We start from the raw sequence: 13,795 nt of genomic DNA on the forward strand, positions 1-13,795 counted from the left end.
TTTATTACCAATCCATCACAGATTAATATTTGGTTAAGTCCATTCATCACATGCCTAGATGTCACAGAAATATTAAATGGTTTTAAAGTTTATAAACATTTATTTTCTCAAGACATTTGCTGATTTGCACTGATCCATGGACCATACTTTGAGTTGTATTGCTTTACTCTATTACCTTTACTCTCTTTTAAACTCTACCTACAGGGTAAAGTTTAAACTTTTCAGTATGGCATAGAAGGTCCCTCATGATCTGGCCCATGCTTATCTCTCCATTTCCATGTCTGCCACTTCCCTCAATTAGCACTTTAGGCTCTACCTTCCATCTCTATTTTCTGCTTTACCAATTTCTGCTCCTCTTGCAAGACGCAGTTCTAGTGTCCCCTCCTTTTGAAGCGATTCCTGAATATACAGGTTATTAATTTATCCATTCCTCTCCACACTGTCATATTACTTTTTGGTGACAGTTATAGCCCTTGTTATGTAATTATTGATATCATGGCTGCCCCAACTGTCCCATGACTGTGGGGTGCTTGAGGACCAGTGACTTGTTCATGTCAGAATTGTCAGAGTGTAGGACAGAGTAGATGTTCAATAAATGTACACTCAATGAATACTGAATGAAACAACAATTGCACTTCTCTGTGCATGCACAGGTGAGAAATGGTTTGGAGATATTGGTAGATCTGTTTATTTCAGTCACTCCACATATATTTATTACATGTTTATAAGGCTCTGTGCTAGTTGATAGTGGGGAGATTTAACTGAGATCCTTCTGCCCTACATAAGGAAAAATTCTTGGCAAAGAAGATGTGAACTTCTTCATTTTGAGACATAAAAAAGTTACAAGGCCAGAAGAACATTACTGTTTTCTTTGGCATATTTTTCATTTTAACAGTGTTTATTCCTTTTAATTTGCAGTTGAACACAATTCTAAATACAATGAGCACCATCTACAGCACTGGAAAAGTTTGCAAACCAAATAATCCACAGGAGTGCTTATCACTTGCAACAGGTAAGCTAGTAATTTTGAGCAGTGATTATGAAATACACATTTTTAATTCCAAGTTTTAAAAATGAAATTGATGTTAGATAATGACTGTACCTTTCAGATGGATAATCCAAAGATGAGAAGTTTCCAAATATGTGTGTTTCAGTACATAAACTTTTACCATTTAACAAACTGCATTTGTAAAGTCTATCATAGTCAAGAAATTTAATTAAGTTAGTAGTTAAATGATGTCAATAGTTTTTCTGTGAAAAATATTTTAGAACTACAATAAGGATGAGAAAATTAGTGAATCATGAGATTTCATTTCATGACTTTGTGACCTTGATATTTGCCAGCCTTACTTTTAATTTTTGAAAGTTCATGTAATTGTTTACAAATAAAAAATTTACAAATGTATATTTTCTTTTGGCTGCTTTGCAATAACAGGCTTGGAAGATATAATGCACAACAGCAAAGATTACAATGAAAGGCTCTGGGCTTGGGAAGGCTGGAGGTCTGAGGTCGGCAAGCAGTTGAGGCCATTATATGAAGAGTATGTGGTCCTCAAAAATAAGATGGCAAGAGAAAACAGTAAGTTTGCTGGTCTGTAGAGGTCATAAAGCTCCCTTTGGGGCTGTGAGGCTATTTCTCATGAATCACCAAGGCTGCCCTTTGATATAAGGTATATCCCTAAATTAATGATTATCTGCTGAATAACTCAGGTTGCCTGTCTCAAAGAAACTACTAGGGAATAAGGAAAGGTGGATTGACATTCTATAGTTTAAAGAGCTCAGGACTGAGACTCAACTACAGGGACTCAAACAAATCAGTTGTCTGGGGAGGTCTCAGGCTCCTGAGGTTCCTGAGGTCATCTTGGGATTGAGTAGGGATTCTATTTCTCAGAAAGAACGAGAGACAGAAACACCATCTCTCACCTAAGCTCCCATCTAGCTATATTTCATTCTCAAAGGTCATTTGTGTGTTTGCCTCAGGTTAGTGTCACAGAAAGGAAAAACAATCAAATTAATTTAGACTGGAAACCCATTATTTTCTGCAGTTGTAATCATAACTCAAATCATGTGGTCATAAAAATGTTAACATGGGGAGAAATTTTCATCTCTCTTAACTTACTCTCCTGCCTGAGTAATGAGCTGGAGCCACAGCATTATGAATAACTTTATGCTTTGATGATTCACTGCCTCCTGGGGTTGAGCAAAGAAGAATTGTTTTAAATTTGTTGTTTCTAAATGTCTTCCCTGGCCACTTAAACTCATATTCTCACGCTGTAGGTAAGCTGGAGACAGTAGTTCTTCACCATATCCTTGCATCCAAATATTTATTTCTCTCCCCATCTTCCTGATCATCCATTGCCAATGTGCCTGTAAAAATAGAAATTATTAATATATATTTGAAAACTTTATTAGCTAATACTTTTAACACAAGCTCGTGTTTCCTGATGATGAGATACTACTGTGAGAAATGCTTACAATAAAACACCAGGACACAGGACTCGAGCAGTAACCGAGGCAGTTGTTTATTCATAGATCTGCAGCTCTGGGCGCAGCCTAAAAGCCAAATCAAGGTGCGCGCCGAAAAGATGGAGTGGGCTGCTTTTATCCTAATGCGAGTAAAGCACCCTCCCTTCTTCTCCTTCTGTTTTTCCATGCTGGATATTCCGGAGTAACAATCTAACACGATTCACTAACTTAACTGAGGGTGAAAATTAACTCAGGGTGATCTGGTTATAGGTCTGTCTCCAGCTTGTCTTTGAAATTTCTCTATCTTGTTCGCTGGGCTGTCTGGCTACATCTTCCCACTTCCCTGAGTTTGGTGATGACTGTCTCCCCCTCTTTGATCTCAGATATTCTTTGTCCTCAGAAGCATCTGTGCTGAGCTGTGGAATGCCCCTTTCTGATTTGTAAATATGCTAATACTGTTAACTCGGGCTCAGAGACCCTCTACTTACATTTGCCCTTTGCTGCTAATTATTTTATACTGGTTTAGGAGTCACCAGTTTTCTTGTTTCTTAAACTACATAAAATGCAGAGATGTACTATGTACACACCCCTGGCTGGTTTGGCTCAGTGGATTGAGCGTCGGCCTGCGAGCTAAGTGTCGCTGGTTCGATCTTCCAGTCAGGGCACATCAGAGAAGGAAAACTCTGACTCCAAAAAACCTCCGCTGCCTTGCGGCATACCTCTTCAGGGGAAAGGCTAAGGGAGTAAACCCCGACAGAAAATCCGGAGCCGGAGTCCCTAAGGCGGTTTGACGTTGTAGTCAACACCGGCAACTCCTGCGGCGCACCTGAAGCCAAGCTGTATTGACTCCGTCTTTCCCTTGGACCCTTCAGCTGCGAAGAGAGGGGGGGTCTGCTGCATGGGCAACAGCAGACCCTCCATATCACCCTGCCCAGGCTCTGTAGCTTCAGCTCCACTGGAGAGGACACTCCAGCGTCATCGCAAGATGTCGATTCAACACGGGAGGAGACAGATACCGTGTCACTCCCGAGTTGGACTGCACAGCCATTCTCGGCGGTGCAGATAGACTCTTAAGAAGCTACACCATCGTCTCTCGAGACGGACAGCTGCCGACGACGACGACTATGTATACATATGATTTGCAACTAAGCACAGCCCCATTGTGGCAATGTCTAACATGAGCTGCGTTTAATTTGCAAATTGAAGGTCCCGAACAAAATGAGAATTTAAAAACTCAGATCCAATCGCATGTTTTAAAGCTAAAGATGCAAACTGACCTATGGAGAGAGTAAAGAGACCCAGGGTTAGGAGACTAGGAGTGTGCCTCTGAGTCTTACCAGTTGTATGACATTGGACACATGATTTAACCATCTAAAATCAGGCTGTTTATCTGCACAGTGGAGATTATAATAATGTGAATCTTGTAGAGTGTTTGAGCTTATTAGATGCAACAATGCATTTAAATTTCTGGCACACAGCAAGTGTTTAACAGACATTCGCTAGTGTTATTATTCATTTATTTACATTCCTTTGAGGTGATATTTAGAAGAGCAATAAAAATGTGACAGATCTTTGAATTTTTTTAATCTCCAGGAAATGCTAATCTAGTACACTGCGCTTTAAGTCTTTCTTTGACTTATGTTATTCTCTTTCTTCCTTTTAAAAACAGATTACGAGGACTATGGGGATTATTGGAGGGGAGATTATGAAACAGAGGGGACAGATGGTGATAACTATAGCCGCAACCAGTTGATTGAAGATGTGGAACGTACTTTTGCTGAGGTAACCAAGGAATTGTACCCAGAGACAGATGTAGGGCAGTGCATGGAAAGAAGGGACAGTGACGAAAGGCATTCAGGCCTGTTTTTAATGTATTGGTCAGCCATTCCCAGGCCTCATAATTATGGAATATTAGAGCTTGAAAATATTTTTAAAAATAACAGGGAAACTCCAACAGATGATCAGAATTGCTCAACTTTCCTCCCCTTTTCAACCATGAACCAACAATTACTAACAGCAAGTTTATAAAAAGAAGGTTATAGGAGGGAACAGTCTTTTAGATTATAAGAAGGAATGGGGCCAGCACTGTCTTCCTTTGTTAGCAGACCATTGGTTTTGCTTCCATCCGCAGGGCAATTGATACTATTGTTTCTTTATGTTTGATTAAGGAAGCCTTTATAGCAGGGGTCCCCAAACCCCTGGCCACAAGCAAAGCTCACTTGAGCTCTGCCTCCTGTGCCCGCCTCCACTGCCCATCCACAGTGGGTGGAGAAACTCAGCCGAGCTCTGCCTTTCCCCGCCCTCCCGTCTTTCACAAAACCAGTCCCTGGTGCCAAAAAGGAGAGTCCTATGAGTAAAAGTGTCCCATGGATACTTCTTAATGTCTATCTTCCTTCATTTTGGTCCCTACATCTCCCCCCTTACCCCTGTGCCTTCAGATTTATGTGTGGCTACTGTGTTATAGCCATAGTTAGGCAGAGATATCAAAAAATGGAAGCAGGACAAACACCACCACCCCAAAAGAGAAATGGGCAAAAGATTTGTGCAAGTACATCTTCAAAGAAATGGCAAATAAGCAAGTGAAGCATTATTAGGAAAATGGAAATTAAAACTATGATTACAGATACAGAAAACAGACTGACAATTGTCAGAGGGGAAAGGACAGGGAGGCTGGGTGAAATAGGTAGGGATTAAGCAAAAACAAAACCCTCATAGACACGGACATCTTTATGATGATTACCAGAGGGGAAGAGGGTTGAAGGGAAATAGAAGAGGGTAAAGGGAGGATAAATAGTGACAGAAGGAGACTGACTTGGTGTGGTGAGCACACAATGCAATATCCAAATGATGTATTATAAAGTTGTACCCCTGAAACCTATGTAATTTTATTAACTAATGTCACCCCAATAAATTTTTTTTAAAAACCCAGAATATCTGTGATTAAAAAAGACTTAAAACACCATGTGTTGGCAAGGATATGGAGATAATAGGACCCTTACACACTGCTGACAGAAATGTCAAATGGTACGGCCACTTTGAAAAATAGTTTGACAATTTCTTAAAAGTCAAACTCACCATAAACATCTGAAAAGAAGGGATGCTTTCAAACTCTCTAGAATATTTGAGAGGAAAAGGAATTAGAATTTAGGGAAGTTCTACTTGTCTAAAGAAGCTTCTACTTTTAGTGTTGAGGATTGGAAATAGGAGCAGGTTTCTCTTGGTCTTAAACTTTCCTCCTGGTCTTTTCAGATTAAACCATTATATGAACATCTTCATGCTTATGTGAGGGCAAAGTTGATGGATACCTACCCTTCCCATATCAATCCAACTGGATGCCTCCCTGCCCATTTGCTTGGTAAGAAACTCCACAAATTTTCTGTGTACTTTACTCTATATTATTTCCACCAATAAATTCGTATTTTGAGAGGGAGGCCCAACATAAAATTTTTGAAAAATTCTGTGAATGGAATTAGTAGCATTATAGAAATAACATTTTGAAAGCACTGTCTTCAATAGACAATTTTAAATCGTTCTCTATTGTATTACTTTATTTTGTACATAACCAGTTATTATGTTGGCTACAATCCAAAGGATAAAGGGGTTATTTAAAATAACTAGAGAAAAAAAACCTCCAACTTCAAATGAGAGTGGAAATGGGGGAAAATGTCTTACTATTCAAATTGGTTGTCTAAGCTCTTGAGTTGGAATTGAGATTTTAGTATCATATTGTCAGAGGAAAGAAGCTTGGTAGGCTGGAGGTAGTCATCCATGAGAGAAAGTACTAGAATTAAGGTATAGCCTAAGTTAAAGTTTCATAAATTCATTCTAAACTGTAGCAATTACTTTTGCTTGAAAGTACTTGGTTTGGAATTATATGAATAATGAATGAAGTCTTCATCATGAAGGAAGATGCCTAGGTTAGGAGGAAAATCAATCTTCCAAGAACTTTGGACTGTGCCACAGAGCCTTTGTAGACAATGCAAAACCTTGGGCCATTTATTGAACCTCCTAATTCTCCTCCAGAGAGTGGCTACCCTCCACTTCCCTCTCTACCACCCCAGAAGTTGAGGCCAAATAAAGTATATGTGCTTGAAAAATTCATGTCAGGTGTACTTAACATTCCTATTACAGTCAAGCTAAGTTATTGGCACCTAATTCTTCTCCAAGGCCAAGCCTCTCTCGACAGAAGAAAATATGGACCAAGGACCTGTGGAGACTTTTTACTTTAAAGCAATATATAAATACTCTCTACGATGTCTTTGGCAGGCATTCTTCAGTAATTCGTTTTTTTTTTTTCAACCTGCCTGGTGTGGTGAGGCTTTTTCTTCCTTCCAAGGTAGACTATTCTATTGCCTCATGGCACTAATTATAAGAAATTTCTACCTTGTGTGGAACTGAATCAACACCCCTCTAAAGCCTTCCATTCATTATACCTAATTCTATGTTAAGATGTTATCTGGGTATATCCAGTCTTCTTTTATAAGATGGCCTTCCAGATATTTGTAAATAACCATCATAGAAGACATAACATAATACCTGGCACAAGAATATGTATTTAATATATTTTAGTGAGTATTATTGTTATCATCATGTATACACCATATTCTTATTTTAAGTTAAATATCCTACTCAAATTTTTAACCATTCTTTAAAATGTCACTTTTCTAATTGTTCTTCTTTGGACAAGCTATGTTTTGTTGATGTCCGTCTTCAAATGTCATGGTCAAAACTGAACAGTTATTCCAGATGAGGTTTGACCAAGATAGACTAAAAATGGTACTATGGTTTCCTTTGTTCTAGACACTACATTCATTTACATTTGGCTTTTGGAAGCCACACCATACTGTTTGTTGGGTCCCTTTTCGTCTTTTACATGTGGACTATATTTCAGCCCAATGTCACATACCACATATTCCTACAGTGAATATATTTTTCTTTAAAACATGAGTTCATTGGAGTATTCTTTATGTAGTTATGTTCCCCAATTTCTTTGGTCCTGCTATTAGATTGACTTTTTCTAGATCCATCTTGCCTTTTAGGGTCTCTTGCCTTGAAATTCAATTTAACATTTATTTGAGATGTTTAAAAATTACCCAGTTAAGTGTACTACTGTGTTAGAGTAATAGGTGTGAAAATTAGTCACTAGTTAGTAGAGATTCCTGAATGATGATCCTATATGGTCTCTCTTGAATCCAACATTAGGGATTACCAATAGTCTATAGTATTTTGTCCCTTGGATGATGGATTATATGAATATGTTTCTAATCTATAGTAGCTATTATGTTCCATATATTTAATAAATTGTGTCTTTGAACTTTAATTTTAAAAGGGAGACACTGGGATGATTCTCTAATAAGTTTTGCCTAACCACATAGTCTGCCATTTTAAACTTTTAGAGGAGATAGGAAGAGAAGGGAGTATTGAAAAATTTAAATAAGAGAAAAAGAAAATGAAAAGGAAGTACAGAAACTAGGTTAAATCTAGACTACTATGTGGCTTGTTTACCAGTCTCTCCTTATGTATTATATAAATATCAGGTATATACTTCTGCTGTCTTAGTCATGTATTAACAAAATGTTTTTTTTTAATAGGTGATATGTGGGGTAGATTTTGGACAAATCTCTATGATCTGACAGTCCCCTTTGGAGAGAAACCAAACATAGATGTCACTGCTGCAATGGTTAACCAGGTAGGAAGAACAGACCTTGAAAACCAAATCTAAGTCCTCAACTTTGTTTCTTTATAGGCCATCTTTCTTTTCCCATCTGTCGTATATGAAATCATATAAGTAAAAATTTCACGCTAATTTAAATTTATTTCTATGTAGCTATCTCTTCATGGAAAAGTGGTTTACAATGTCAATGACATCAAGTACCTTGAATAACAGATAGGGTATTGATCTTACTGAGAGATTTAAAAAATGGAGGTGAGCTGAGTTTTCCATTAAGTAGTAAGATGTGGAATTATCAACTGGTTGGCCACACTCTTTCCAAAGTTAGTCCTTACTAAGTAATCAGTCAGTAATCTCTATGAATGGTGAAAAAAGAATATCAGTAGAAGATTTTTGCATATTTAAAAATTGTTATTGTGTTTAATTTTTTAAATTTTAACTTTATTGTTAGCACTGTTATAGATGTCTCCATCTCCCCCTTGCCCAGTCTCCACCAGGTCTCCACTCCCTCTTTCCTCTGGCCATCACCTGTCTATGCTTATGGATTATGTACAGATATTCTTTGGCTCATCTCTTTCCCTTCTTTCATTCAGTACCTCCTTTCCCCTCCCCTCTGACAACTGTCAGTCTGTCCCATGTATCCATGCCTTATTGTTAAAAATATTATAAGAGTCTTTAAAATAATTTATAAATTACCTTTCTGTTGCCATCTTGGTATAATTGTCTAAATTCTTTGTGTTCCCTTCCATTGATGAAATCAATCATCATTATATACTTTACGTAATTATATAGTTTTATAAAAGTTATAAAATTATAATTATATACTTTAAAATTCAGATAATAGTCTACATTTCTGGGTAGAATTCACAGTCATACTTCTATTGGCTGTATACAATTTCTTCAGATAGTTGCATCACAATTTACTTTACATTTTAGGTATTGCTGGACTTTTTTGCCTGTTAACGGTTTTAAATCTGTAAGCAGCAATGCAATGAACATCTTCACGTACATAACATATTCCTGGGAAAAATCCACAACTGAATAAAAACATGAGGTTGTAAGGGCCTCCAGACTCCTGCAGCTGTTCTGACCCCATTTTGTAGTTGAGCAGCAGCAGGGGCCCATCTTTATATCTCCCCCCTTAGCCTATCTCCGATATTTTTATACCCGCCATATCCCCTAATGTTATCTCTACAGTACACCTGTGAGACTATCAGGACAGGTATTGTGATAGTTCCGTGTTGTAGGTGAGAAAACTGAGGCTCAGGTAAACAACTCACCAAAGTCACAAAGACAGTCAATATTTACAAAGATTTGAACTCAGAACTCCTAATATTTCCAGTGCGGTTTTTTATTCATTCATTCTTTATTTAACAGATGTTAACTGTTCTTACAAATCTATACTGTTTTGGTATACATACATTCTGTTCAAGAATGGCATACTCATTAATACCAATATTTCCTGACATTAAACTTTTATAGGTTAACAGTTTTAAAAAACCAAAGTGTCATATCCTGTTTCATATTCCCCAGTGCTGACATAGGAGAAAAACCAGACCCAACTGGTCTTCAAGATCAGAGGACGTTTTATGTGTTACTAGAAATGATTCATGAAGTATCTGCTGGTTACACAAACTTAGTTTGCCTGATATAGGCCTTATCTCCAAAGAAATGTCAACTCCAGGGACACTGGCTCCCAGAAGAGTTTGCTGGATGGGAAACATCTACTATTGCCCCTCTCCACTTCCAGAATATTCTGAAGTTTAGATTCCCATACTGACTATGAAGTCAAGGCCCAGGTACACATAGGCTACTGGGTCACATGTAGGCCTTTTTGGTTCCACTGAGTCTAATATCAGGGCCTCATTTCTTGAAGGAGCTCAATCAATAATTGGTGGCTTGTGTTAAATAGCTTTTAGCAATGTGGTCATTGTTTATGTTTATACTTGGAATGTAAATAATAAAGACAAAAAACCCATAATGTTACCCAGTCTGTGAATATTTCATGCACGTCCTCATTAAGATTATATGCTATATAAGTGGTTTACACATTCTGCTTGTCACCTGCTACTTTATTACATTTTCCATTTCACAGTCATCATTATTTATTTAACCATTCTAGTGATTGTTTCCACTTTTTCTTATTAAAACTAATTTTACATGGTATACACCTTAAACTTACACAATGGTATATGTCAAATATATTTTAATTAAAAATAATAACATACAAAAATTATTTTAAATTTCGTTCTTTGGTCTAATTTCTGAGAAGTTCCTAGCTTAGTTCCCTAGAGACAGCACTACCGAGGCAAAGAATATAAATACTTTGAAGACTGTCCCTATAAGTTGTCCAATTGCCGTCCAGGAAGGCTATGTCTATGTACATATCCCACAGAGAGAATGCCGTTTTAATGCTAGAATTAAATGCTGTTCTTTTGTTTTTCCAGTCCTGGGATGCAGAGAGGATATTCAAGGAGGCTGAGAAGTTCTTCATGTCTATTGGCCTTTCTAATATGACTCAAGGATTCTGGGATAACTCCATGCTAACTCAGCCAGACGACGGCCGGGAAGTGGTCTGCCATCCCACCGCTTGGGACCTGGGGAAGAACGACTTCAGGTAGCAAGGCTGATTCACAGCTGGTACTAAAATGGGAGTCAATGGGGGAAGGAAACGGAAGGAATTTTGGATTCCTTCTCTGCTTCTGTGAGCACAGAAGAGATGAATGAACTTCCCTTTAACGAAGGCTGGGAGTCCATGAGAGCATATCTGGGCTTTCCCACAAAAGGGGGATTGTTGGCAGGCCCTAACTTGAACCTTTAGACAAGTTGCCTCATTTGAAATAATATGCACCCATTAGAGTTGTATAGGTATGGTGGTGCCCCCGTTAGGAAAGCCTTGGTGCTAAGATTTGTGTGAGATGGATGTGTGAATCAGGCATTGATCTTCCCCTCCATGTGAGTGAGACAGGACAGGTGGATAAATAAGCTGGGGTAGAAGAAACTGGTACATGTCATAAGAGAAATACAAAACACTCAGTGGAGGAATTGGAAGAGAACTGACCACATCTGGAATAGTGGATCGTCTCAGACAGGGCTTTTTCAGGTGGCATTTGAACGGAATTTGAAAGGCAAGAAGCATTCAGGCAGACAGAGCTGGGAGGAGTACACCAGGCTGGGAGAATAGCAGGACTAAATGCCCAGAGGAAGGACCTGGTCTTATGTCCCACAGTCAGCAAATTAGGCTAGAAAAGAGGTCTGTGAAGAAGGTTCTATGTGGTAGGGCTTAATGGGCACAGGCTTTCAAATTCCAGGTGCCACTTAATGACTAGGCAACCTTGGGCAAGGTATTTAACCTTCCTGGGCTTCAGTTTCCTTATCTATAAAGTGGAATAGTAATTCTCAGGTTGCAGGTTTGTGAGGGTCTTAGGTTGGATTCCCTAGCTTGAGATGAAGATTCTTTACAAGTGCTGCAAAGAGGGATAGCTCTCAGGCAAAGGGGAGTGGGGGAAGCAGAAAGGGGCGGGTGGAAGATTTAAGTAAGGATGTGGTCTCAGCTGGAGTCTTGCCTCAGCCTCATCCCACAGGGCTCTCTGTAGCAAGATTTGTACCAGAGTTGGTCACACCTTGAGACAAGTTGTACACAGTGCACTAAAATGTACCCCCAGAGTAGTCAGTCATTGCCTGTGTACTGCCTGAGTCAGGGGGACATGACCTCCTGGTTGACACACCTCACATTGAGCCAAAGACAGTGAAGAAGGAAGCAGCTATTGGCCTTTAAGGGCTATGCCTCAGGCAACTGGGAGATGGGTGAATCTGCCTGGTAAAGTAGATCTGGGCAGGACTCCAGCACCATCCGCTAGGGTAGCAGTTGGCAATCCTTTTCTGTAATGATCAGATAGTAAATATTGGTTGGCCAAAAAGTCCTTTACTTTTTTTCTTTACGATGGCTCTAGTTGGGCTTAGTTGTCTTTAACTTCAGTTGAAACAATTTTGTTAGATTGTATTGTGAGAGCTGTCATATCAGCATGCATTTAAAAAAAAATCTCCAAAATTGACAAAGTTTGGGGCAGCCATTTTAATATTGAAGATGGAAAAAAATACGCACGATTTTCGGCCTATTATTCCCAGAAAGGTGAAAGTGCAACTTCACACACAAGAATATATTTGTGCTGTGTATGGAGAAGATGCTGTGACTGATTGAAGATGTCAAAAGTGATTTGTGAAGTTTCTTGGCACTATTGACATTTTGGCCAAATAATTCTTTGCTGTGGGGCTGTCTCATGCACTGGAAGATGTTTAGCAGCACCTCTGGCCTCTTCCCACTAGAAGCCAATAGCGGGAGACAGCCAACATACTCAAAATATCCAAGTCAATAAAGTTATTGCTGAAAATGAAAATGAACTTTTTGGCCAACCCAATAAGTTTAGGCTTCGCAGGTGTCTGTTGCAACTATTTAGCTATACTTTTATGGCATGAAAATAGCCCTAGAAAACACATAAGCAAAGGTGTGTGGCTGTGTGCCAATAAATCCTTATTTATCAAAATAGGTGGTTAGCTGTAGGTCATAGTTTACTGACTTCAGTACCGAGTGAGGCTTAAAAATAAATATGTGTAAGATTCAAGCACAGGATCTTACATACAGTAGACATTACATATATAGTAGCTATTCTTACAATTGTTTCAAAAGAGAATGGAGAAAGACCAAGTTGGAAAAGCAGGCCATATTGGGGTATGTAAAAGGGATTGAATTTATTCTTTTTTTTTTATGTCTCATTTAGTTTATTCCACTCATTTGTATTAAGTTTACCTTTTTTAATGTCTTTTAACAACTTTATCAAGAAACAAGTCAAAACTGAAAATACCTGTTAACAGTCAGCATATTTTTACAGTCAACATATTTCTGTCTATGATGCAAAGATATTTTTATTTTAAACACTCAATTGGTTTGTCAAAGACCTAATTCTCTCATAAGGAGCATGTTTTACTTTAAAATTCAGAACTTATTTAATAAACTGAGTCAATTTAAAAGACAAATTAGTTTTATTCAGGTATGGTTCACATGTTGATCACCTAGAATCCTGATTAGCCAAAAAAAACAATAGCTCTAATTCCACAAATACATTAAATTTCTTTAATGTAAAAACAAGTCTGTTATCACTAATGAGAAATACTTTGTCAGAGATATCCACTACTGCCTACACATTATCTTCTGGTATTACACTTGGTACTTTTTGTCATAATTATAAAGGTCCAGGTGTCCTGTGATTACCAGGATTTTATATGGGCAAAAGCAGTTAATAAAAATCGGTCATTTATTATGAGCCAAATGTTCTTGTACTTAATCTCACCATTTCTCAAATTCTTGGGAGTTTTGATTTTGGTCTATCCTTAATACAAAATATATCTATAGACACGGTTGCAGAGTCAACACTAAAACTACAAGTTGATGACATTTTCAAGGCAAAGCAGAGAACTCTTCCTTCACTAAATTGACTTTTACAGCTGTGATACCATCTGGCTGAGCACTGACACTTCACAATTTATAACTGTAAAGATACCCAACTAGTGTTTAAAAATTGATCTGCACAAAAGAAATTCAAAAAAATGTATATACAACAAATTTGTTTTTGAAAATATAAAAATAACATCTGTTACTTT

The 13,795-nt window shown here is 38.1% G+C and overlaps 1 protein-coding gene across 1 annotated transcript in view; it reads left to right on the forward strand.

Annotated features, from left to right (window-relative positions):
* Positions 1-13,795, forward strand: part of ACE2 (angiotensin converting enzyme 2) — a 45,405-nt gene that overhangs the window by 11,485 nt on the left and 20,125 nt on the right. Inside the window, exons 3-8 of the mRNA XM_090263972.1 lie at positions 919-1,012; positions 1,436-1,579; positions 4,136-4,248; positions 5,716-5,821; positions 8,058-8,155; positions 10,585-10,754. Coding sequence (XP_090120098.1) covers positions 919-1,012; positions 1,436-1,579; positions 4,136-4,248; positions 5,716-5,821; positions 8,058-8,155; positions 10,585-10,754 — 725 coding nt within the window. The remainder of the gene's footprint in view (positions 1-918; positions 1,013-1,435; positions 1,580-4,135; positions 4,249-5,715; positions 5,822-8,057; positions 8,156-10,584; positions 10,755-13,795) is intronic.

The sequence above is a fragment of the Furipterus horrens genome, unplaced genomic scaffold, assembly GCF_987537825.1.
Source record: "Furipterus horrens unplaced genomic scaffold, mFurHor1.1.pri manual_scaffold_17, whole genome shotgun sequence".
Lineage (NCBI taxonomy): Eukaryota > Metazoa > Chordata > Mammalia > Chiroptera > Furipteridae > Furipterus > Furipterus horrens.